Raw genomic sequence first — 27,512 nt, forward strand, 5'->3', positions numbered from 1 at the left:
CACGTCTTCTCCAATCAGAGCACAGTATCGTGTCACTGAGGACAACACATGGGTTGGCACAGAGGTCAACCTTTTGGTTCTTCGTTACTCCCACGTTTTTAGCTGAGTTGAACCCCGGAAGGCATTACGCTCTAGTAGTAGAAACTAGCCTACTATATATATAGCCTGATTAACCACTTCGGCCTATAGTGCGGCGACAATCATGGCGACCAACACAGCGGCTGTCACGCCCAGAGTACTGCTATTGTTTACAGTCATGTTCTTTGCCACGAACATTGCTAAGGCAACAGGTAAGCTTTTAAAACTCTTCCTTGCCGTTGACTCCGTGCGCTTGTCTTTGACTTGGTAAGTTGAGTTGATACTTTCTTACGCAAATTACGGTAGTAATACGGTAGTAGTTCATAGTCCCATATGCTGTGTTGTGTGGCACATTCCACATATGTCAAGGCTAAACTGGTCCCATGCTTGCAGCGTGTTATGTCTGATAAAAGGGGAACTCGAGACCTAGCCTTCATAGTTGGGCTGTTGTATGGGCTTGTGTTACTAGTGGAGGGGGAGGGGCCAGGATTGTACTGAACATTTTCAGAATATTGCGTTCAGTCCAACTGTAACGGCTGAACAGTTCCATAGACAGTAAAACAGACGTCGACTTTGACCACATTTTTGAGGCCACTACTAGTATACTTTGGACGGGACCGTCTCAGACCGTCTCACGTATGTTCCTTCCGACAAACGAAATCTTCCAAACTTATCAAAAGGCAACAATCGATGGTATATCATATTACCATCGTGACAGAGCTACTTACGTCAGGACGATACGTTTCCTAGCTTTTCATCTACTCAATTCCAAAGTGTTTCTTAACTTGACCAACGTGAAGAGTGTTGACCACAAGCATATGATTGGCTAAGTATCAATTTGTTGCAGCCTTAGCGACAGATGAAGCGCAATTTGCCCGAAGGCGTCTTGCCTCACTTAACAGCACTGGCCTTATTTTTTATCAACTTTTAATGTGTTAAAAGTCTCTTCTTTTCCGTTTCTCGTGTGCCAGCAAACGTGATACAGGACAAACAAGAGTTCGGAGACCTCATATCTCCATGAAATAGTCTGATTATGTAAATGATTTTCACATTTACATAATATATGCTTGGTTATATACACATTTAGATAACTCACACTGGTCACAATGTTGATTAATCGATTGCGCAATCATTTACCATTTAGAAGAATTACAGCACTTTTACATTAATTATGCAAATTAGGGACGTATTTGCACCAGCCACAAACTACATATATATATATATATATATGACAGGTATTTGAGTCCTGCAATGGCAACTTGTGACACTACAAATATAGATTTCCCTCATTAATTATGCAAATTAAGTGCCAGTTTGCATAATTTGAACTTTATTATGTACATCTCTGTCTAAGCTACCTACATACCAAATATCATCTGTATTTGCCGTTCCCTTGTCCAGTTATCCTCCTTAGAAGAGTTTGAGAAATACGCCCCTGCAGTTCCAGAGCAAGCTGCTAGGGGACCCAAACATGCACAACATATTCCTCACGTCACAAGCTATCTGCCACCAAACAATCAAGACCATAGGATATCCAGATCAAAAGATACAAAAAACGGAATTTCTGCTGCAGTACCAAGGTCACATACCAGGGGGCCCAAAATTGACCTTGACCTTTGTCTTCCCAACATTTACCCACATACCAAATATCATGGCAATCCGTCCAGAGGTTCTTGAGTTATGCTGACCACAAATATCCGGAAACACAAACACACAGACACACACACAGACAGACAGACACACCCACAACTAATCTCCATTTTTCATGGAGATAAAAATCCCATAAACTTCTTAGTAAGAGAAGTGTTTGACACTAACATCGGTGCAGATGTTGAAGCGTTCATCGTGTTCACACTGACAGAAATCTGCTAGGTTTAGGTTGGATCCGTCATCAGTTCTCAATTCTATAGAGTTGTAAGGTATTCTGTACTGTAGCCTTGATGTGTTGAAAGAAGAAATGAAGAGATTAGCCACTCATACAATGCTACTACGCACAACCCTAGTATTTATAAATGATACGTGGCGACGTGTCCTGAAGGTTTGTCTTTTACTACCGACATTCTGATATGAAATAGTAGAGAATATTTCATGGTACGTACTGTAACACCATTCTTATGGCCCAATATGAGAATGACAACCGTAAGACAGACGTTTGAAGTAAACACTGAGTCTTTTGAAACTACGTACTCTGAACAAGAAACAGATTCCCGCCTGTTAACGTCCTGTCACTGAGTCTGGGAGGATCTATAACAGTAGGGTCTACAGCAGCCTTAGGCTGACCAAGGACTGACTGATCAGTGCATGGTAAACTTTAAATGTTTTCTACAAATTTTAAGTTTTTTTGTTGTCGTGTGTTCTAGGGTATTGAAACTGGTCTCTGTTTAGATTGCGTTCAAGTAGCTACAGTAGTTGTCAAGGTGAAATGTAGATGGTATGTACAATAGAGTTTAAATATTCACCACCATATCAGCCTGTTACCATACGTACCGAATCGCGAAGCACATGCGGTTCAGGGTTCAACAGGCTGGGTCGGGATCTTTCATTACAACAGCACACAACAATTCATTTGCATAAATACCATCTAATTATATCACGCATAATGTGACGAGGCCCAAACCTGCACTACTTATTCTATGCCTCGAGAGCTATCTAACACTAACGTTAGAAGTCGCGAACGTACTGTGTCCAGAACTCGAGATATCAAACCCGGAAGTTCTGCTGCAGTACTGTAACAAGCCGATAGGGGGCCCAAAATCTAATCGTTTCCGGGTCTCATCAACACCTACCCACATACAAAATATCAATACAATCCATCCTGACCTTCTAGTAAGAGTTATGCTGTCCAGCTATAAAAAAGCAAAGACACACACGCACACACATACAAACGCTACCGAAAACATAACCTTCTCGCGAAGGTAAGCAACATGTGTTGGTAGTTTATTCATTGCTACGGGGAATCTTCATGAATATGTCATGCCGGCATGGCTGGTAATATCATACTCTGTATGGTTCACGTATCAACGGCCATTCCTCAAAGGTCATTGCACCGCGTACTCTGTAATCCTTAGGTTATCAAAATAACAACTTTAAGTCTGCGTTACTAGTTTCTAAGCAACACCGGCTTCTACTTCTATCATTTCTGAATAACAGATTATTGGATAAAGTGTCATTGCATCGTCACGATAATTCCTGTAATCCTTAGGTTATCAAAACAACTGCGTTTACATTGTAGGTTCTAAGCAAAGCTGGCTAAATTTTAAGTGTAAACGCAATGAAGGTAACGCTTGGCAAAGTTTTGCCGCCCGTAGGGCATTGCGTTAATCATAAAATTCAGAAATTACAAAAATATGCCATAATACCTGAATCCAATACAGCGGAAAGCGTCATTTTGGACATGTAAAAGTCATTGATTATTCAAATCTAGTAGCCAGGCAGATCGAATATAAGCTTAAGGCTTCCATGGCATATTACTCTTCAAATGGAAAGTGGCAGGCCTCGCAATATGATATAGCAGGTCATGCGAGCTAGCTGATCCCTCAGAGGATTACAACATCTTTAGGCGTGTCATCACGGCTTACTGGGATCACGACACCTGAAGAGAAATGCCTGTCCGAGGAAGAGCCTGTTGATGTGTGTTCAGTAAAGTCTCTGATCTGTCCATGTTTGCTTGTCCAGCCGTCAGTGGGTGTCGCAGATAAGACGCCTCGGAATGGACGTTGTGATGATTTCGTTGGGAGTAACTGTCTTGTTGGTCACTATGAACGTTGCAGTAGTGGTCGGAGGTGAGGCCGGTTAGTCTTTGGTACCCTTCCAGAACGATTCCCTTGTGAGTTTTGCGTAGTGCGCAGTTGTATCAACTTCGAATTCACATTCATCGGAGTCGGATGACTAGTCTCGCACAAGATGGTACATGTTCTTTCGCGGGAAATTTGTGAAACTGAAACAATTTGAGAAAATGACAGTTTTATAAGAGTAACTGTTATGTCAGTTTCAGGAACTGTGTGTCAGCTTCACATTTCACGACAAAGAACGGGTTCCAGTTGGTTCATGCTCTCCCTACTAGGCAAATGAAGCCAATGTGTTTTGTTTAGGGCAAGTATCAGAGCGTGCTGATTAGGTTGTGTATACCGGTAAAAGCCACGGTATATTTGCATTCATGTGAAACAGGCCTAGGCTGCTGCACTGAAACCTGGTCACCATCCTCCTCTAGTAGGCTTAGGGGTACTTTACCCGACCTAGTCTGCTAAGCATCGGCCAGTGTCTGCCAGTCTGTCTTTCTTGCGGGCCTTTTGAGTTTTCGCAGCGATGTAAACTAACCCAACCCCGTAAAAAAATCCCCGGCCTGCGCTGATAAACTGGGCGGGCCGGCTACACTTTCAGCACGGTCGAGCAGATGGCATGGTTACCAGGCTGCTCTTAACGAATTGTCACATCCAACTGCCAGCTCTACGCGCTGATGAAATTTTCTAATAAAGATGCCTCTACTTCATTTGCTGATTACCAGACGTCGTTTGGTAATGAGTGCTCAGGCTGAGTCTGTCCTGTCAATGCCCCTCAGGTCGTTGACCCTGAAACGTGCCTTCACCGTCCGTGACTCGCCGAAAGAAACACGATATGACATAAAGAAACACCTGAGATCCAGCTTAAGAACCGGGAACAAAGCAGCTGGAAGTGTGTGCTAAAGTGGGCCATAAGAAAACAAAATCCATAAATTTCTTTGCGGAAATACATCTATCTGATCGCTGAGGTTAGAATGTGGGGAAAATATCTTAATCCTGTAAAAAAGGTGTCCCTTTCTCGGGCCACCATTCACCACCAGTACGATGAGTGAAAGTGAAAAGCATCTTGCTATGCATAAACGGAGGAAAAAGACGCACAACGCCCATACATTCATTCTATGATTAGATTAGCTAAAGCCCTATGATTTCTTTTACAGAATCTCCTCAGGTCAAAAACGTCGCCATTCTACCTGGCGCCGTTCTTTATGCTGGAGAAACGGCGACCTTGTACTGCATCGGAAGTGGGGACCCCGCCCCTACCTTTAGCTGGTCCCGGCACAGCGGTGCCCTTCCGGCTGGTGCAGAGGTAGATGGGAGCAAGGCAAGTCTGAGGAACTTGGCAGCAGAGGACAGCGGCGTTTACATCTGCACGGTGGACAACGGCGTCGGAAGGGCTGCAACGGGCAACATTTCAATTGTCGTCTGTCCAGACGTGAGTTTTAATGTCTAAAACATTTTCCATCATATAACTTTCTTGTACAGCCTCAACAATGGAAACTTGGTCGCACTGGTTAAAATGATGCAGTAAGATAATGAAGTATTCACTGGTCACTTATAAACTATGGTTCGGAAATCTGACATCACATTTGATATGTATCTATAATGACGAGCATATGTACATCTGTCGCACCACAGCTGGGGGACTGTGCCACTGCGGACAGAAATGAAAACTGTTTGTCTTGGGCCAAGAGGGGAGAATGCGAGAGGAACCCTGGGTTCATGAACAGGAACTGCCGACTTAGCTGCGGCATCTGCATTCCTGGTAAGCTGTCTACTCTCCAATGGTTGTTAACACTCCTCAAAGGGAGATCTACGCATTGAGGACCTTCGGGAACTCGCTATATGTCCCAAAAGAGACCAGGCATGTTTTACGTAGTACTTTTGTTCCTTATATTGCAGGTCTGCCACTGGAGTGCGTTCATCGAGGCCGAGGACGGGCACTGGACACCTGGGAGTGTAATGACGTATCGAATGTCCCGGATGACGTAAGAAGCACCATGTCATTGGACAACTTCTACCAGGTTGGTGTTGCAAGTTTGTAAGATTGCACCACACATTGTTATACCGAATGTTGCTATTTTGCTTCCTTTGCAGTTTGACGACACTGGTAAACTCATACTTATTTCACTTACGTTACACATCATTTTCTTTAGAAATACCTCCATGCCTACGGAATCCCTGTTCTTGGCTCTTCCATTGTGCCAGACGAAGCCATCCGGAGAGCGTGCTACGACGTGCTGTTTATGTTGGCGGATAGAAAGGACCTGCGAGATTCTTACTACAACTACTATGGCAGGGCCGCCATCATGGCCGAAACTGAAGTAAACTTTCCTTTTTGCTTCCATGTTTCGCTTCTGAAAATTTGGCGGTGCCAAGTAGACAAAAAGTATAGTCGATGGTGGCGTTTTGTCAAAGAGAAGTTGATTTCTGTAATTCAACCGTGTTCTGTTGCTCTGTTACCACAGGTGACTCTGGATATTCCCGAACATTCAAATTTAGACGAGTCATACAACACGCGGGCCAGAGGCCTGGGTGCCACCGTGAGCAGACCTGTATCCACCGGGGCCGAGGAGAACGTGCTCTGCTACAGTTCAGACAGGTGATCAATATCATGGCTAGCGCTGTAAATGAACATAAAACATATCACACAGAAGAATGGTTAAAACTAGAAAGGTTTATTGTTACTCAAACACATTCATATCTATGTTTTCCAGTCCCTCCAGCTCTGTCAAGCCAGTTGCTACATTATGTAATAGAACACTACAGTGTGTATTGTACTTTACCAATAACCATGGTGACAGCAGTATGACACAGGTCATTGGTCGTATTTGTTTTGAGAAGAAGAGGAAGAATATGCTCGCTTCTTAAAACATGCTCAATCGCCTCCGCCACTGAGGCGTCACCAAAAGCAAATCAAGTAAATTTGAATGTGTCCATAAAGACTTAACAGCCAGGTACCAAAATACACTATGAAAAAGCTTCTCACACGTCCATTACAGTTCGTGAGTTGATGCTATCTGAAACGTAAACATCTAGCCGTGTAGAGGTATAAAAGTGCACGAAGAAATTATGTCTTAAATCATGTCTTCCCCCTCAGGTACAAGAGCGAAGACATCTTCCTGCACGAGTTCTCACACGGGATTGACCTGCTGGGAGCCCGACAGGTGATGCCGAGCTGGAGGTCCCGTCTGCAGGCGGCCTTCAACAGCGCCAAGGCCGCCGGGCTGTGGGCTAACACGTACGCTGATGACACCATTGATGAGTACTTTGCAGAAGGTAAGCTTTGTTACAATGTATGGTTCAGCTTGTATAGGCCGCATAATGTTTGCATGAACCACATCCTTTGAGGCACTATCAATTGATGCGAGTGTGTGAATACAACTGAAACCATTCGTCAACGGTTTCGTGCCAGATACCGTCCCGATATATCCTCTCATTTTCTGATAACATAAAGAGCCCCAAGGGGCGTCTAAACACACAGTCTGGTATCCATCTCTGTTGTAGCTACAATGGATACCGGGCTATAAACTCTAAGCTAGTATTTTGTTATTCCTTTTTTTAACTGATGTTTAATTGTGCTCTTGTGTAAACATGTGTATGAAAACTTGGGGTGACGTCGACAGCAATGGGACGTCGCTAACGTAGTCTTGCCGTTCTACAGGTGTACAAGGCTATTTCGACGTGAACGCCCAAAGTCTCCGTCCTAACGGGATCCACAACCACGTGAACAACCGTACGGAGCTGCAGGAGTACGACCCCACCCTGTACGGGCTGGTGAAAGAGATCTTCCCCTGCGGAAACATTCTCGTCAAGCGATGCGATCCAAGTAAGTCTGTAAACGCACGAAGAAGTACCCTGGGTGTCAGACCGGACCGGGAGCCAGGGTATTCGGCGGCCTAAGGCAGTCTGCCCGCCGATCTAAAATTATCGCTATTAGAGTTAAGCCCGAAGGAGGTTTTCGCTGCCCTTTCCGGCAAAACTCTCTCGGGCTAAACCTCACAGGAGCGCTAAGTTAGATTGGCGGGCAAACTGCATTGAGCCGCCGAAGAAACCGCCCGCCTCCCCTGGGTATCGTCTGGTTCCAGGTAACGAAGAAGTAGCTGCCTTGCTTTGAAACTCTTTTGATGAAAACAACCTCCTCATAAGCAGCATCAAATTAGCAATGGACCACAGCATCTCCTATATCAAAACACTGGGTTTCGTACAGCATATTTTAAATCATATTTGCCAAAGATTTTTCGCATTGCCGGCTACCGTGGTAAACTGTGCAACCGAGGAAAACGTTTGCTAATCGTTCACTGTGATAAAAAAGAACAACATTGTCAGCATTCATAGGGCTTGATGATGTGCAATGTGCCGGGAAACGAAGGGATACATCAGCTTTGTGATGAGATTACCGTACGGCAACAGCTTCATGATCACTAGAGTGTCCTTTCTGCCAAGTCTGTCTTTATACACTTGCCTCGAGCAAAACACTTCTTCGGTGTCCCTGAAAGCATTAAAGCATTAAAGGTGCCATCACTGACCTGAACCATTCATTACCCCGCCAACAATGCACGGATTTCACCTGCTTACACGAGTCAATCCCATGTGGTCTATACTCTAGAGTGCGAGTCCAGGCTGTTGCCACTCACCTATCTTGCAGGCTACTGGAAATGGCTTCAGTCCTAGGACTAGAGCCGTAAACGTTGTAAAGGCTACTGCTATGAGAGATATTTTCCACGTACATTGGAATTGTATAATGTTGAACATCCTGCACGTCCTTCAACGTGTATCCGGTAGACTAGAAATGAATTCTTGATCTTCCTTTATCCTCCAGACTACCAGCTTACCAGCTTCCGGTTCAACTGCTTCGCGGAGGGCCGTCAGCGTGACGTCATCACCGGAAACATGGCTTTTGGGATCACAGAGACACCAACATCCATGCGATCAATCACCATGGAAACCACGAGGACAGCTATGGCCACCGGGAGCACACCGCGTTTCGAGGACATACAAACTACGGACAAGCCCATCTCCACAGGTAGGCCGTCTTCTATACTGTTTGTCTCCTTCTAACTGTTGCAACCCTAATGATTTCGTCACGAAATTTTGTGCATAACGTTATGACAGAACCAAAGATCCTATACTAGAGTGGACGTGTACACTATTTCAATTCTAGCGTTTGCTGACTGTCTCTGTGCTCTGTAAGCCTGGTCATGGTTCCAACAGACCAAGCGCATAGTGACGAATTGTGGGAACTATGTCAAAGGTGAAGGTCCCGGACTTGTAAACAGTTCTTGTCAGGAACATATCAAGTACAAGTATACTTACAAACTTGTTTCCTTTATGCCTCAACGGCCTTCACATTTGGTAATCAATTATGTTCCGTTGCAGCCACCCTGGTGACGCCCCTGTCCATGGTCACACTCACGGCCATGGCGCTGGTGTCCATGGTCATCACTGCCTCCCTCCAGCCGGAACTGGGCATGGTTTAGTTCTTTTCACTTCAAATCACAATGCCTTATACTATGAATCTTCTGACGTTAACTGTACTAGGTCAAAGTTGTCAGCTGAAGGCCTTGGAGAGGTTAGAAAATAACAGTCATATAAAATGTTAATTCTACCAGCTTTCTAACCTGTGTAACCCGTTTAACGATGATCATATCGCTAGTAATGAATGTTAAGTGATAATAGTGCAATATTTTCATGATTGTTTTAAGTAAAAGAAGTGATTCTTGTATTTTAAGATATTAGATCAATATTTATTAATGAACTTTATAACGATATGTCTATATTTGTACTTGTGAGCCCACGTGATTCTACATAATTACTAATGTGAAAACAAATATTCTGTATCTGTATCTATATAGCCGGTATAACCGCCATTCGACGTAACACACCAGCAAATATTAGTATTAACATCGACATACAGGGTATGATTTTAACAAGTGAAATAAACAAGTGTGCAATGTTTCGTGTTAAAAGGCTAAATGTGTTATTTAATGTGCAATGTGTGGTTCATATATCACAAGATTAGGATACACACACACACACACACGCACGCACGCACGCACATACATTCTTGCCTGTTTTGCTGAAACGGCGAATTATAGAATGTGATAAATGAGATAAGGTCCACTTAACATGCATTTTCAAACACACTTCCCAAAGTTCGTTTTCAAAGATACGTGTAATTACAGAAAATGGATGTATGTAAAGAAGGTTCGAAGGATGTTCAAAAACTCGTCTCTGAAAATGGTTTTGAGAACGCTTGAAGGTGTTTAAAAAGTCATGTAAAGCGCGCCTAAATCGCTCCATTCACAACAGAACAAGTGGTCGAAGAACCTCCGTGGAATATTCAGAGTTTCTTGTACGTCTTTTTTCGTATTGATCATAAAAAGACGGTTTTGTCGTGGAGTTTTTTCGTTGAGTGAAGAAATGCGGCCAATTGGAAGCGTGTCTATATCATATCATTATTTGTGTAACAAACATGAAAGTCTTCATCTTATCTGTAGCGTTATATCGGTAAATTGTGCGTTTTTGATACATTTCAATTGAATCCATTTGTCAAATGGATACCTGATGAATGATGCCATTTTCAGTAGGCACGCCTTGACTAACAATGGAAGAAGAATGCTCATCTTAACTTCCCAGTTTTAACGTCTGAAGTGTCTAGGAAACGGCCAAGAAAGGGCCGCCTACTCTGTACACTTCCGTTTCCTTTCGTATGCCCCTCGCCATTGGCTGCCTGAGTCACAGCCGTCCCTTCGGTGACGCAGACCTTCCACTTGCGTAAAGATGTGAGCCCGCCATAGTTGTAAAACCGTATGAGTTGCCTTGCAAAACTTTCTACTTTCTTTGGTCAACAAAGTCATCGCTTCGCTGAAATCTTTGACGTCATTCCACTAACAACATGTCGACTCACAATGCGTACCGAGCTGTGGCACGTACTGAGCTTCGTGAGGCGTTTAAAGAGAACTTTACGATGAATAGGGTAATGTAAATTAATACTTAGTCCACCCTATGATAGTTACATATCAACATAACGTTACCTGTCACAAGATAGCATAGTAAACTACGTGTGATGACCCCAAATACTCGTCAATGTTTGGCCCTGGTATTGATAAACAGTCGCTTTGAATAATTGACTACTAGCTTCATTCTATAAAGATTAGAGAAGGGGCTAGTGGGCTATATATGGACAACAGTAGCTCTGCTCAGCCCTTTGTCTGTGCCATAGTTCGCTATGAATGATTTCATGCCACGTAATACCTCCTCGCAAAATGCCGTAAGCTTACGTGAAATGAACTGGGCAAGGTCTCAGGCCACTTGCTGCCCTTTATTTCTATACCGTTTGTTTACCTGCGAAACAACCCTTGAACCGCGTTTGGGATTTCCACTTTGTTGAGCGGAAACAATGAGTCGCGAAACTTGACCAACTGCAGGGCACGTAAAGGTAGACCACACCTTTTCTGTCCGACTGCCGGGCGTCACAAAAGCCTGTCTCACGCAAGCTGCATTAGTGTTGCCATCCCCGAGGCGCTCGGTCGGACGGACGGACGGCGGCAGCGCTAGGACGCGTAGACCCGACAGACGGATAGAGAGAACACATCTTAGCGTACATCGTCCTCGATTTGAAGAGACCAGGACTTTGCTCTCTCAGGAAAAGACTGGCAATTTTGCTTCTGCCAGTTGCTTTGTAGGATTTTTTTTTCATGAACGACTGTCTACAGAATGATATGCCGATGACACAAATGTACAGCTTACCGAGACCCTTCTGGACTTGCCTACTGGTGATAGCGCTGTCAGGGACTGCCTTTACCCAAGGTAACATCCTTGTATTTTGTTTCTGATTCTGCTACTTTTGTGGCCGTTTGTTGCGGAAACAGTGACATCTTGTGAACCTAAATAATTTGAGACGTTTTGATCTGTTCTGTGGCGCTGAAGGGTGAAATTTTTGTTGGCAACATAGAAAAGTGTAACATTACCAGAAACTGAGAAGTCTGCATTTGCGTAGTAGAAATGGAGGAAGCCTAAACGGTAGCACCAGCTCAAAAAGAACAGAAAATAAGTCAGTATCGTAAATTTTTGCCACATAACTATCCCCGCCATTGCCCTTCCTTCATGAAGTGACCGACCCAGAAAGTTAGCGCAGATCTATGTGCTACCGTTGCGCTAAACAATTGTAGGTCTACATTTTGGTCGTCAAATACGTTACATATCATACTAGTGCGGTGGTGTGTCGGTTGGCAATCTCGCTCATGGATCGTTCAGTAGGGATTTTGATCCGTGTGTATCTGACCGTATTTTGTGACCCGATATCTACCGGTATTGCTACGCGTTGCTTCCGATACAAGACATTTTAGCTCCCCGACCGCGGTAACTTACTCGGTCCTTACTTACTAGCTTATAGACATCCTGCTGTCTTCCCATGGTTCAATGAAGTTCTTTACAATTAACTAGAGCAAGGAAAAGGCGATTGACTTAGATACTGAGGTGTACATGTGCGGTATGTTTTTCCTAAGTATTTGGCCTTGTCATTTTCCATTGCATTATACGCCACAATGTGCATACCGCCATGCACAATGTCGTTCATCTGTTTATGGTTTTGTGTTGCGTGTAAGAGATTCGGGTTACACCCAACGAGAACCCACGATGTAAACTAATTTTTCATATTTTAAAGACATTCCGACGTTATATTGTTCCCCTGTGGCGGCGGGCTTTGGTATGGTATCCATAGAGATATCGTAGAGGTAAGTACGTAGTTAGGGGTATTGTCTTATTTTTGGGTGACGTAGCTAGTCAATCTGCAATCGGATTAATTATCGCTAGAAGGGGCTGTTCACTGGTTTGGAAATTGCTTAACAGTAGGCTCTGCCGATCATCAAATGTACAAACAAGTTTGATCTAGAACTATGAACTAAGCAGAGGCTCCAATACTTTGGCTTTAATAGCTCAACTTAACTCAAGAGAAAAGTTATTTACGGGGAGACCTTGGTCTAGTCATCTTATCTAGGTGTCTTATCTTCCAGACACGAAGGTTTTCGGAGAATGGACAGTAAAGTTTACAGTACAGAACGCGGAATGTTGTAATTTAACGTTACCCAAAGAGTCTACACGAGTAAAGGTTTTAAAACCTTATCAGCTTTGGATAGATCGATAAACGATAGGATACTAATAATTCAAAATGGTTGGGGAAATTTTTCAAGAACGGAGGGGATTAACTGTACTCATTGCACCGTTATTTCAAACACATAGCATCAAAGTTTTATTTTATTTTATTTTTATTTACCTCTACTTTCATACAGCATTAACTGTCGATGGTAGACTGAACGCTGTCGGTGTACGAAGAAAAAAATAACTTCACATTTTAACTTCTGTCTATCTCTTATGGTGGCTATTTTCTCTGGAAGTTTGTTTCATAGTCTTACTGTTGTTGGAATTGAAGTTCTCTTATGTCTGGCAGTGTGGGGGTCTAGAGTGTTCTTGTGCTGGAATGTATACTGGCGTGAAACCCGTCGCATCTCTTGGTGGTAGGAGACCATTCAGTAGGGCTGGTACCTCTCCAAAGTACAAACGTTGAAAAGGAGTTAAGGCTCCAAATTTCCTGCAATGATTCAGTGGTTGGACGCGTGCCTTGGTCAGAGCACCTAAGGAAAGTTTCATGATTTTGAAGGCTCTCCTTTAAATGGAGTCAAGCCTAGAAACTCAGTTTCACAAGCAGCTATCCATACACTAGGGGCATACTCCAATCGTGACCCCACCATTCTTTTTTACATGGTCGCTATTTGAATTGGCTTCAGGTAAGACACCCAAGTAGGCCCAATCGTTTACCCACATCTACAGTCATTATCACTAGTATATAGTTCCAGGTTAGATCCTTATGAATAGTAATGCCCAGTAGCTCTACCTCCTCAGACCAGTGGATGATGAGCGACTGATGGTTAACCGGTTATACTTTTACATTTAGCTGGCCCAAAATGAAGATTCCAATTCTTTGCGCAGCCTAGGATTTCAGGTAAATCCTTGTTTAGCTGCCAGAGTCCTAGATTGTTTGTTTCTATCATGCTCAGGGCTGAAGTGTCATCTGCATATAGAATAGCCAGTTTATTGCACAAGTACGGTATCAATAAAATAGACGCTAAAAAGCAAGCTTAAGGACACTTTTGATATAACGCTAGGCTCATAAAATTCGAATGAAGGGAAACTGCTGCGAATGTAAGCTATCCCTTCATGCTTCCAAATGTAGCCATACCAGTAGAAGAAAGGCCATTGTCATATGTCTCGTAAAAGACGGGACAACCTGAAAAAAGGGCGTTTTGTTTGTTTTGTGTCATCACTAAGCCATGGCAACAACTAATTCGAACATACGAAAGAGTCTAAAATGCTTTATTCGAAAAGTCCCCAGGGGGTTGGATGAAAGACATGCGTCATTCAGTACATGGCGCAATGATCTCCGGTAGATCAGTACTAGTCACGGTACAGTGTTAAATCTACAGTGAATAACAGCAAGAAAACGAAATCATTTCTACACTTGCAATCATGCTTTGGGAATAGAATATCAGTACTAGTTAAGTTAAATGGTAGATGAAAAGAGCTATGTCTGTAGACAATTGCAAGCAAATATAGGTTTGTTGCAAGCATTCTCATTCCACAAGAGAACCCAGACAAAGCAACAGGGTCAACAACCGAAAGCTTTACAATTATTCTTTGACCTAGGGTCTTCATGTGACCAGCCATTGTGAAGTTTTTGTGTGTTTGTCTTGTCAAGTAGAATAGATGTGAATATTACATTCTTGCTCATGCTGAAGACACAACATACGTTTTGTTCCACTATAGCCGGGGCGACTCAGTAGAAAACGTATTTACTTGTAATACATTAGACGTTGCTTTCTGTATAGAAAACAACGTCTAATGTATTACAAGTTGATACACTAGAAATTGTGAAGCGTTTGCGTGCTTGTGTCTAGGAGCAGAACAACTAATCATATGAATATTAACTTAAACGGCAAAAAGGCAACTCACTTATAACTTTACCACAGGTCCAAAACAATGTTGCGGTAACGGAGTTTGCACTTTTAAAGCACAAAAAAAGGTCATGGCACCTTAAGTATATATAATTGTTTCTGTAGACAAGTGTCTACGTATGACGGTATGTCTCGCCATCTACTTACGTATAAGTTAAAATTAGGTTTACACGGCGGCATGCAGTTTCGTTAGGGACATATTAAGTCCATGGGAAAACATGAAGATTGTGATACCTGTAATTATCTATTTTTAAAAAATCAATTCAACAAAGAAAGTTTGGTCTTTCCCTTTTCCACTGATACCGAAGTGGTTAACATGTCATGAGTGTACTCCCGAAATTGTGTTGTAGTGGCTCCCGACATAGAGGTGATCTCTGCCTGGCCGTCAGCTAACCTGTACTACGAGGAGTCCCTGACCCTGACCTGCCATGGCGGCGGGGACCCCGCTCCGACCTACAGCTGGACGCACGACTCGGGCTCCCTCCCTGCGCGCGCCGTGGTGGACGGGAGCGCCGGCACGCTGACACTGGCGGATGTGACATACACGGACGGAGGGGTGTTCACCTGCACGGCGGACAACGGAGTTGGAACCGCCACGCTGAATATCACGGTGGCGGGGTGTCCTGACGTGAGTAGTACAGCCGGGGTAGTGTCTACTACTCAGTTCAAGTACTAGTCTGTTGTCTCGTTTCTAACAAAGGAGGTTAAAAAAGGAATTCTTTTTCAACCTCCTTGTTTCTAGCTACTGCGACTCCAAGGGGACAGCTATAGTGCAGCTATCAATATCGGTACTTTTAGCGCTAACAATCACAGTGGCTGCAAGGTACTCTCCAAGCAGGGGTTGATAGGGAAAATCGTGATCTTTTTCTTCTTTTAAATGCCGTTTTCTTCTGTATTGGGGTTAGCTGACAGAAAAATAAAGGCATATATAACAAGAAAAAGGTCACGATTTTCCCAATTAACCTCTGCTTGAAGAGTAGGTGTAAGCCGCCTTGACCACGCTACAGAACCCCACCACGTGCACGCTACAGAACCCGACATAGACCTGTAATACGAGAGGCTTTTGTGCATAGATACGCAATAACATTGTGTTTTATAACTATCATAGAAGAGTTCCCATATTTTGAACATCTGAATGCAACGGATAAATTCCTATCTTTTATGCGCCTAAATAAACTCTGTACATCAAACACTATCTGTTCCTACATATACAGCTGTACAAAGAAGCGAGACCATCCTGTTAGCTTTAATAGCACCTTCAAATAGTTGAATTGTATCTTGTTGCTTTTCTGCATGTCGGTTATCATTGACCTGTACCTAGCCCGCCCGTCATGAATGTACAATAAAGGTCTTTCATTTTGTTTGTTTGTATACATGTATGTATGTATGTATCTATGTCTATATCTATGTGTATATCTGTGTATATATAAACATTATATATATATATATATACATTATATATCTATCTATATCTATATGTATATATATATCTATATCTATCTATCTACCTATCTATATATATCTATATATCTATAGATATATCTATATCTATATGTATGTATGTACATATCTATCTATCTAGTATCTATATAGATATAGATATATATAGATATATTATATATAGAGAGATATATAGATACGTCGATGTAGGTTAGACATCCAGGTAATAAGATACGCCAAAAAACGAATGGCTTTGTTTCTTCTCCAGGTCTCTACCTGTCCTGACTCCAGCTCTAGCTGTCCTGGCTGGGCTAACAGCGGAGAGTGCGAGTCGAACCCAGGATACATGCTCAGCAACTGTCGCCTGAGCTGCGGCGTCTGTTTCCCAAGTATGTCATAATATGGTGCTATAGACTGTGTTTAATCTCACACCATCCAACAGTCGCAGAAATTGTGCTCAATGATTATATTTTGATGATCTACTATGTGTTAAGCTATAAATATCCATACGAAAGTCAATATGATTGATATCATACAGTCCGTAATAGATGGTGATGTAATAGATCCGGAAGTCCATTTGTGATATGTTATCATGTTGTTGGTCCCACCAACATAGTGGAAGGGGCAGCTCTGAATGAAGACGCAAAATGTCTGCGGATTGAATATGTACAGCTTGGTCTCGGAAAATAACGTTTTCTTACAGCTGGCACAATTTTTCTATGGTTTATCACCAAAGTGTAGTGTCTTAATGTGAAAGTTACATATCTATCTATCTATCTATATTAATACATAACTTTCACATTTAAACACCACAACAGGTTACTGAACAAAGCTATGCTAAAGCTGAGTCATGTAAGGCAAATCAAATTCCAACATTGAGAAAAGATGGACTCTAAAAACATCCAAAAGCTCTTTTCTATACATTCTGAATTCCTAATATATTTTTCCCTCAGACTTAGGCGCTCATTGCACTGCCGTCCGCCGCGGGCGTTCCTGGGACACATGGGAATGCTACGACGTCACGACTGTCCCCGATGATGTGCGAACAGACCTTAATCTGGACACATCATTCTATCAGGTTTGTAGCCATACTGAATGCCAGATTTTACTAGTATTTCATATTTCAACTATTTCTGAACTGTCAGTTCCTTAGGATCTGAAGATCTGCACTGCAACATGACAGACATAACTGATTTCTTTGTTATGCAAACTAGAAATATCTGCACGCCTATGGTATCCCCATCCTTGGCTCTTCTGCCCTGCCGGATGACGCCCTTCGGAGAGCGTGTTACGATGTGCTGTTCATGTTGGCAGACAGGAAGGATGTCCGAGACTCCTACTTTGACTACTACGGCAGGGCAGCCATCATGACCGAGTCTCAGGTGTGCTCTCCGTTTTGTGTCACTAAAGCCAATTGCTCCACCTAATCATTTCACAATTTTACATATCAGTTGTTTTGTTGTGCATGGTGCAATAATAAAAAGGTCTCTGTTTGTCTTTGTTACTACATCATGTAACATCGACTATCATAATTCCACCAGGTGTCATTATATGATAATACCGCCACCTCAAAAAACGTTAGTATAGAGGTCTTCCCAAGATTGTCTTGAACACCGAATGTTAAATATAATATAATAATATCGGGTGTATTTGCAGCCAGTGCCATAGGCAGGTACCCAATGTGTTGAGTAATGAGGCTGATTAACGTGGTCGAGGCACCTCCTCGAGCACGGGACCCCCGTTTTACGTCACTCTCGGAGGACGATTTCGTGGAAAGTTTTGTGAGGCTACAGCAGTCCGGACGTCCTTGGTTGGTATCCTAGATGTCATACAATTCAGATAATTAGGTGTTGAAGACAATCTTGAGAAGGCCTCTATAACAACGTTTTTTGAGGTGGCAGTATAATGGCACCTGGTGGAATTATTAGAATGTATGTTAGTAGCAATGCATTTGCTACCATGATGCTTTTCATTTTGTCAACTGACCTGTGTTCCTGACATCACTACAGGTTTGTAGATGAAGCTACAGCAGTTAGACTGTGCATGTGTTTTCACAGGTGACACTGGATATTCCCGAACATTCTAACCTAAATGCAAACCCGTACAACAACTACAGAGGCATTGGGGGCACCGTGAGCAGACCCGTATCCTCTGGGGCTGAGGAAAACGTGCTGTGCTACAATACTGACCCGTAAGTATGAGGGTGTTCAAACTCTACAATCCCACCGCTGCCACCACATGTAGGGAATAAATGGAGACGTGCAGTCGTGTACTGTCTGCTTGCTTTGGTCGCAACTAAGCTTGGACAGTCCTGGCATCTGTCCTCTTTCTTCAATCATAATCAAATACAGATGTGGGGTGGCCCTTGGTCATAGGACCACCTATAATTAAAGGACAGTCTTATTGAGCTTCCTGTTATTTCAGCTTGCGCCTAATACTCCAAATTACCTCCCATTGTAATTAATTTTGCACAGCAAAGGCCTTTCTCATTGTGCATCAGGTCTACCCTATGAGCATGTCTGTTTACCTATTACATCTTCATCAATGCAAAGCAGCTGAAATGCTGGTTTGTATTTGCTGATGCTCACTTCTAGAAATGCTAAACCCCACTCTTGCTGTCAATGACTGCAGAGGAATCTCATGCAGCCAACCAGTGTTTTGACCTCATGACTGATTGTTGTTTCTGTAACAGGTACAAGGTTGAGGACATCTTCATCCATGAGTTTGCCCACGGGCTGGACATCCTTGGTGCCCGCAAGGTCATCAGTGATTTCCAAAGTCGCCTGCAAACAGCTTACGATGATGCACTGGCCAATGGCCGGTTTGCTAACACTTATGCTGATGACACCAGGGACGAGTACTGGGCAGAAGGTAGGTAGAGATCAAATCTCCATCTTGTTAAGATAAACTGCCAGGTTCATTACGATTTTGGTATACTCATTTTGTGTTAGTCCTTGAAGTGTGACACTCACCACATCAAGATTAAGCTGCAGCTTACAAATAAGCCAACATACTTCAGTAGCTTCATGTTGCCATGGCTGTCAGATGAACTGTGGCATAGTGTGGTACAGGGTTACACTGCTATGTTATGACAATCCTATGCTCCAACACCCCTACATTCTGACACCCATGCGTTAGTGTTAGGATTACAGACTTTTTGGTGTCAGAACATTGGGGTGTCAAAACACAGGGGTGTAACCAGTGTAACACGGTACAAATTTAATGTAACATTCTGGATTTCCAAATCTACAGGTGTGCAGAGCTACTTCAATGTGAACCATGAGAGGGATCCGCCCGACGGAATCCACAACCACGTCAACACCCGTCCCGAGCTGCAAGCGTATGACCCAGCCCTTTATGCTATAATAGAGGAGATCTTCCCCTGTGGGAACTTTCCTGTCAAGCGTTGTGAACGAGGTGAGGCAGACATTTTAGAAAAAAATCTGTACCACACAGTTGTATGTAGACAAAAACAAAATTGGCCCCAGTGTAAAGGGAAGTTTAAATTTTCTTGGAATAGGATCGCATTTGCATCTTACGTCAGCATGAATCATTCTGATGAGTTGCACAACTTAGTAACATGTATGATCTTGACCTTCTACGGTAGGAGAAGCCTGTGGCACCAAACATGTGTATTTTTGTATCATAAGGAGATCACGCAGGTGCAACTTCAGCAACTATAATGTTGAATATAGATGGCTCGATCTGTGGCAACTATTCACAAATACATTGGAGCGTGTAAAGATCCCTGGGGTGTATTGGAAAGAAAACTTTTGTTTCAGACAGCTACAAATTTTGTTTTATGTACACAGACTATGCTAGCTACACCTTGAAGATGGATTGCTTCTCGGAGAACTACCAGAGGGAAACTGTGGTGGGGACTGCCGTCTGGGGACAAACTTCCACAAGCACTGCTGCCACACAAGGTACTAGGACAATACATGCTGTATACATGTACACCTTTCTGTGTGGAAATTGATACGTAGACTGTATATGTTACCGCAGTGTTAGCATTTTAATGACAAAACTGTCTGCAATACTATAGGTACGCCTACTGTGAGCACACTGACAACACCTACAGCAAGCATTGCTCCACAGTCCACAGGTTTGAATTTTGTTTGTCTTACAACTTTTATATGCACGGGATATCCCAAATGGTACATTGCACATATTTATTGCACTATAGACTGGCATGCACAACTAATTTTTTGCACGTCTAATTTGCATGATTGTGTGACATTCCGAGAACTTCACACACCTACATGTAGCACTGCACAGACTACAATGCTCGTGTTAATTCATAGAAGTACATGTAAAGGAGATGCACAATTTGGGTTTGGCAAACTTAAAAAGTTTGTCAACCATATCCAATCACCAACAAGGATGACCAAACCACAAAAGCCAACCATCCAATCAACCTTCACACAAACTAATCAGCAATACATGCAACATCTGAAGATCTGTTCTGCAATAGGTTTGACTCCAACACTGTCAGTAGCCCAGTCATCTACTGCTGCTACATCATCAACTGTGACATCAAGAGCAACAACAAAAACACTGGCACGGTCCACAGGTTGGAATCTTGGTGCTACACATTCAGGTTCAGGGATACGGTGGCAAATATCAAGTGGTGTACAGCCTTTTATTTTTCTAACTGGTGAATCTTCACAATTATTGTTACTTTGGACCAGGTATTAGCACACTTTATGGTGCAGGTTTCTTCAAGGGTAGCCTCACCAAGGTGAAGTGCGGTGATGTTAGACAATATGGTCAACATGACCATCGTGAAATCGCTGTGAACGTTGACAGAACCATGAACTGTGTGAACACTTGTCTGCGATAGGTACAACACCAACTGTTGGGCAGAGTTCTACAGTCAGCACACCTACAGTTCTGACTTCAAGAGCAACAACGAGGACAGCCAGCACTGTGGCACAGTCGACAGGTTACTTTTCTTCTACATCAATGGTCATCAGCACTGCTGTGAACCACATTTGCGTTGATTATACATGTAGTATCTTCTCCAGTCTACATGTTCTCTTTGTAAAGCTTTATTTAACAACCAAGGCAAGGAAAAGAGGACAGACAACAGCTTCCACGCTTTGTCTCAAAAATAATCTTTGGAACACTACAGGAATAGGGTGGCACTGGATTTCATCGTCATGTAGTGTAGGCATCAATGTTCATGCAGAGGCCATAGAATGGTGGTGTAACTAATCTCAGATACAGCTTTTTTGTTGTTGGTGTTTCTGGTGGCGATGGCAGCTTTTATGATGTTTAATAGTAGTGGCATTTCAGTTCTGTGCAAATCATCTAGGAACCTTTGGTTCCTGTTCTGGGACTTAGAAGATTTTGAATGGCTAATTGATGGACATATGAACTGAACATTTGATCACTTGACTGTAATAGGTACATCATCAACAGTGGGGCAGACTCCAGCTGTAAGCACCCCGACGGTGGGGCAGACTCCGACTGTGAGCACCCCGACGGGGGGGCAGACCCCGACTGTAAGCACCCCGACGGTGGGGCAGACTCCGACTGTAAGTACCCCAACGGTGGGGCAGACTCCTACTGTAAGCACCTCGACGGTGGGGCAGACTCCGACTGTAAGTACCCCGACGGTGGGGCAGACTCCGACTGTAAGCACCCCGACGGTGGGGCAGACTCCTACTGTAAGCACCCCGACGGTGGGGCAGACTCCTACTGTAAGCACCTCGACGGTGGGGCAGACTCCAACTGTAAGCACCCCGACGGTGGGGCAGACTCCAACTGTAAGTACCCCGACGGTGGGGCAGACTCCAACTGTAAGCATCCCGACGGTGGGGCAGACTCCAACTGTAAGCACCCCGACGGTTGTGACTTCAAGGGCAACAACAAGGACGACCAGCACAGCGGCCCAGTCAACAGGTTATACACCTAGTGGTGTCCATAACACTGCACTGTAAACGTTGTACTTGTCGGTAATACCTTTGCAGCCACCATATATAACTCCAATGTGCACATTTACAAAGCTTCGCAAAAAATTGCAGCATCCAATCATCCAAATAATGGACCAAGCAGTCAATCAAATGAACCAACAACTCATACACGAACAGCCAAGTAATCTACAAACCAACCAAACAACTCACCAAACACTCACCTTATCAAGCAATCAACTCTTCACATACAAAATCATCTGAAGATCTATCCTGTGGTAGGGTCTACACCTTCAGCTGCTCAGACATCTCCAGCAACAATGCCAAATGTACTGGCTTCCAGTTTGACAACAAGCACAGCTCAGGCAACATTCATCCGGACCAGATTCACAAATATGGTGGCAGCTGCTTTTTGCTTCCACATAACCACTTTGCTTGTGCACAGTGAATACATCAATGGCATTGTCAGGGGAAAACCAAAGGTTACAGTTTGTAACAATGCTGATGGTAGCCTGATGTAGTTATATGCAGGTTTGCTGAAAGGTCTATGCGCTTGTATATATGCTGAGTGTGAACAGTTTTGAAGTAAGATGAATTGTTCAACCATCTTAATGGCTTTGTGACCAGTAACTGTTTTTTAAGGATTCAATTTTGGCAAATACCTAGCTCCTCTCCAGTGGTCAAGCCCTTACAGCTGTAGATTTCAGCCTGGCAAGAACTTGTGTTCACCAGAGGGCAGAGACTATATGTAAATGAACAATCAGCTTCTGAACTTGTTCCTAATGCTGGCCATTCTCCATGGCACTAGTAGTATGTTGCATACCTTGGTTATAGGTGACAGTAATATATGTCACATTAATGTGTATGTGGCTGTCATGATTAGGAAAGACTTCATGACACTTTGTTGTGTCTGAATTCTATACAAAACATCCAAAGTCATTCAAGGTGATGACCATCTGCACCATGTTCTAAGAACAAATTTAAAGCAGACTGTATTTGTGCCAAAGAGTTTTCTTGAACAAGATGGAGTAACCCTGTCCCTGGGTAAAGACTACACCACATCCTGATACTTGTTGTTTTTGCAAATCCCTCTTATGATCTGCCTGGAAAACTGGCTACATTAAACATGAATCAATATAAATCTGTGCTTAGGTACAACACTGACTGTCGGACAGGCATCTTCTGTACGGACACCTACTGTTCTGACTACATCAGCAACAACACGTACAGCAAGCACCTTGGGGCAATCAACTACAGGTTTTAGCCAAACAAATTTTTTCATCACAAAATTTGCTTTTATTTGCTGCATCCAGAACCAGGGTGGCAAGTAGCAACTGCTTGTAGTGAAGTAGGCTGTAGGACAGGCTATATGCAATGCCAGGATTTTGTTTCACAGTATGTAACGGTTACAGCAGAATCTTCATCTGCACTGATCACACGTCCCGTTTTTTTGCAACCGTTTTATGTGCACGATCGGACTCATTTACCACGGCAGCAGCAGATCACTGACGAATGAAAGCTTCTAATGGTGTTTTGCTTCACAGCTATGTTGGGATAGGAAGCTATTTTGCATCTTTATTCATTAGTGTTGATTTAAACGTCGGACAGGAACAGGTACAGCTGGAACTACATCAACGACAGGACACTCAAGTGCTGCTGCCACGTCCACACAGCCCAGTACCCCATTGTCATCAACTGCAGGGGCCGCATCCAGCTCACCATTGGCATCAACTACAGGGACCATGTCCAGTACCCCGTTATCATCAACTGCAAGGGCCATGTCCACAGCCTCATCAACATCAACCGCCATGCCAGCATCTACAACTGCAGCTGCTACACCTTCCAGGATCAGTACAACATATCCGACAGGTTGCTTCCAGAATTTTCTGCCAAACGAAGAGCAGCATGTCTGTCAAATCCTTGCTTCAAAGATGCATGTTGCGATTGTCAGTCTGCAGTGTCAGTGCACCTGTATTCTGTACAACCAAAATGAGGTCACGCTGTATGATGTGCTTTGCTACACCATGTGCAAATGTACACAAGCCATAGCTTGCATGTTTTTTTTTTTCAGTATTTAAATGTTAGAAGTGCCATAAGTAGTATCTTCATCCCAGGTCCTTTCAAAATGCATTGTCCATGAGAAGGTGGCTTTTACAATAGGTGTTGCATTATTTAGTGTAAGACTGTCCAACAGTACCTGCATGTCCTATTTGCCTCCATGTTGCAAGCCTTAGGTCAAACCTTCCATAATGCCTATTGCAATACACTAGACCTTTTTTCAAGATGGCTTTTGCGATGCATGCGGTGTCTTTGGTTTATATCAACCATAGTTTAATGTGAGCTGGCTAGAAGCAGAATGAACCTTCATGCTGCAATATGTTCAAGAATCAACTTACAGTAAGTTACACAGACTTTTGGTCTATGATGGTCTATTTCGATGGATGTGATACACTCTGTGACTGACAGCATTTGATGACAAGATCTGCCGAGTTCTCAAACACTAATATGAGAATATGAATTTTTCCCAAAGGGTGACTGGACAACAATCACACAAAGTGCTACTCGTAATGGCTATGCATTATGTACACATGTAACATGCTGGTACACTTCTGCCCACAGGTTCAGCTGGGACTCCAGGAACTGTCAGGACCACGCCTACCCTGGTCACCAGACTCGTCACAACTCTCAACGCTACCGAGAGTGCTCCAAGTCAGTAAACACTTCAAACAGCAAGGCCCCCTTTCTGCTAGGCAGGAACTGCTGATTGACAGTACAGCAAACAAAATTGGATTTGTGTAATCCTTGATTTCATAATTGGAATATGACACAATATTGAAGTATGATTAAAGAGGCAACAAAACAGAAAATGCAGACAAAAAAAGTTCTTTGTCTATGAAATTTGTTGAGCAGTCTGTCAAATCTTTGATCACTCAGCAGTTGCAGGCTCTAGTGGGGTGTTACTGTGGTATTTGTTTGATTCATTCACAAATTTCTTACATGTAACAAGACCTGATGTGAAAGATATACTTCTCATACCTGCACATATACGCTCACACCTTGTCTTTACGTGCCCAATAACCATAGATAAATCCAATTCTTAAATATTGAGTATGTGCTGTGCTAGGATATTTTCTTTACAATTGCAGTCGAATGAAGCTGATGCCAAATGTTTGTCTCCCTTCCCAGAACCACCAGGAACTGACGTCGCCATCATAGTGGCTGCCGTGCTGGGTAGTGTGGCATGTTTACTGGGGATTGCTGGTGCAATATGGGCAGTCCTAAAGTGTATGGCTGCAAAAACTGCTGTGGTCGCCATCAAACCTGCCTGAAACCACTGCCCATATTGAAGAGTACTTCGGCTGGGAAGTACATATCTTGCCTGTAGTACTGCACCTGTTGCTTCTACTTCATTTTTTTTAGCCATTTGTTACTTTTTTAATGCCTACAATTTGTTTGTTTTCTATTCATTTGTAAGGACAATATCTTTTACATTAGTTTGATCCTTTCCTATCATTTTTGTCTACTGCCATTCCACAAAATTGTCTGTTTGATTGTACTGCTTTCTTTCCACCTTATTAAAGTGGTAAGAAAGCATTGCTGCAGAATGTGGTCTAATTAAGACCTTGTCTGTTTTTTGGTGAAGCTGGTCCTTTGCCTTCCTTTTTTGTATCCTTCTTCTTGTAACTGAATGTTTTCTAAACTTTCTCAGGATATGACTGTAAACCCTCCCAGCTTCAGGGCACATCAGAGCTCAGGGCTTTGAGTCTAGTCTTTCTCACACCACTCCTAATAAGCCTTTGGTGAGATCACACAACACATTCTTAAGTGCCATTTCAAATCACAAGTAAGGAACTATTTTTCTACTGAGAAATCCACACTTCATGCAGCTGCAACTGTTATAAATGTACGAGATGGAAAGACAAAAAAATTTAATTATTCTGTGTGTATATCTAGTAAACGGTTTACAACTAAAATTTTCTTAACAACATTTCAAAATGTAGAAAAAATAGAAACACTTCAGTATATGAAGCTAGCAGATTATATTCTATAATATCCACACATTATAATGTCATCTTATCTTTTGCTTTGCACTTGAATCCTTCATTGCCTCAAGTTGTGATAATGATTAGGTACGAGTAGAAAAATGTGGCTTTTTGTAAAAAGTTGGCAATTTCAGGTTTTACTGTTATACCTGCTTTAACACATTTACATTTTGCACACAACATTACACCTTGCCAACTAGTTTTCATGAATGGCATATATATCAAAACTTAGTTACTATGTAGCTACATGTACATGTACCTTACTAGCATCAATATGGGACAAATCTGTAAATGATGCAATGTTATATTATCTGTAGGTTATATAAAAGCAAATTACATATTTCTTGAATGTGATCTGTTTTGACATATGGAACATGGGATTATGGAAAATGGTGTGTCTTGCTATGCTGCATGTATATATTGACTGACCTATATTTTGCTTTAGATTAAATGAGTCTCAAAACGTTTCTGTTATATATGGTACACAAGTACTACCAATATCAATGAAAAACAAATGCGACTGCACATTTCTGATGTGGATTTTTTTAACTATTGAAAACATTATTCAACATAATTTCAGAGTAAATTGATGATTTAACATCACATTCCAAGCTGCTTTGTCGCAACTCTGGTGCCTTAATCTGGAGGCCTTTTCCTTTATGGAACCAATTACTTGGTTCCTTATATTTGAATAAAAATCATCTGTGATGGTAATCAACTTATTCAATAAATGGTAGATTTCCAAAGTCTATTTCCATACGCAAAATAAAGCTCTAAGATAAAAAAAAAAGGGTTTCAATCAGTCCTCTGACACTTCTCAAGTTAGAATATACAAAAAAAAATCAGAGCCTTTGTTGGTTGTTGGTATTAAGAGTTTTTGTTGTGTACCAAAAAGCGTACAAGAATCTCTACTATTTGGTTCCTCAGCAAAAAACGCAGAATAACAACAAAAACAGGAGAGGTACATGATGTATAGACTATATGTATCTAGCCTCTATTCTTTGTCAGTGAAAAGGGTGACAAAATTTGGGAACCAAGTAGTTGCTTCCTTACGGCCTGTGTCAAAAGCTGTTGTGGAAATAATTTAAGTGTGTATAATATTTTGGGAGTTTGATCGACGGTGGATGTGCAATATTTATAATCATGTCTATGTGATTGGTGAGCTTACTTTATACCTGTACAATGGACACTAACATTTGAATGTCTTTGTTTGCATTCATTATATCACAACTATCTTCAAAAACATGA

The 27,512-nt window shown here is 42.6% G+C and overlaps 1 protein-coding gene across 1 annotated transcript; it reads left to right on the forward strand.

Annotated features, from left to right (window-relative positions):
• Window positions 1–27,512, forward strand: LOC118413626. The gene is made up of 26 exons (XM_035817152.1): window positions 1–290; window positions 5,015–5,289; window positions 5,493–5,619; window positions 5,757–5,878; window positions 6,011–6,178; window positions 6,323–6,456; window positions 6,955–7,133; window positions 7,519–7,683; window positions 8,677–8,880; window positions 9,234–9,323; window positions 15,217–15,494; window positions 16,575–16,695; window positions 17,260–17,384; window positions 17,521–17,688; window positions 18,364–18,497; window positions 18,999–19,177; window positions 19,559–19,723; window positions 20,119–20,232; window positions 20,352–20,411; window positions 20,781–20,879; window positions 21,150–21,251; window positions 21,716–22,213; window positions 23,374–23,478; window positions 23,830–24,090; window positions 24,841–24,930; window positions 25,408–27,512. Exons 1-26 carry the CDS (start codon window positions 203–205, stop codon window positions 25,548–25,550), a joined length of 4,194 nt encoding a protein of 1,397 aa, XP_035673045.1. The 5' UTR covers window positions 1–202; the 3' UTR covers window positions 25,551–27,512.

This window comes from Branchiostoma floridae, chromosome 4 (assembly GCF_000003815.2).
Source record: "Branchiostoma floridae strain S238N-H82 chromosome 4, Bfl_VNyyK, whole genome shotgun sequence".
NCBI lineage: Eukaryota > Metazoa > Chordata > Leptocardii > Amphioxiformes > Branchiostomatidae > Branchiostoma > Branchiostoma floridae.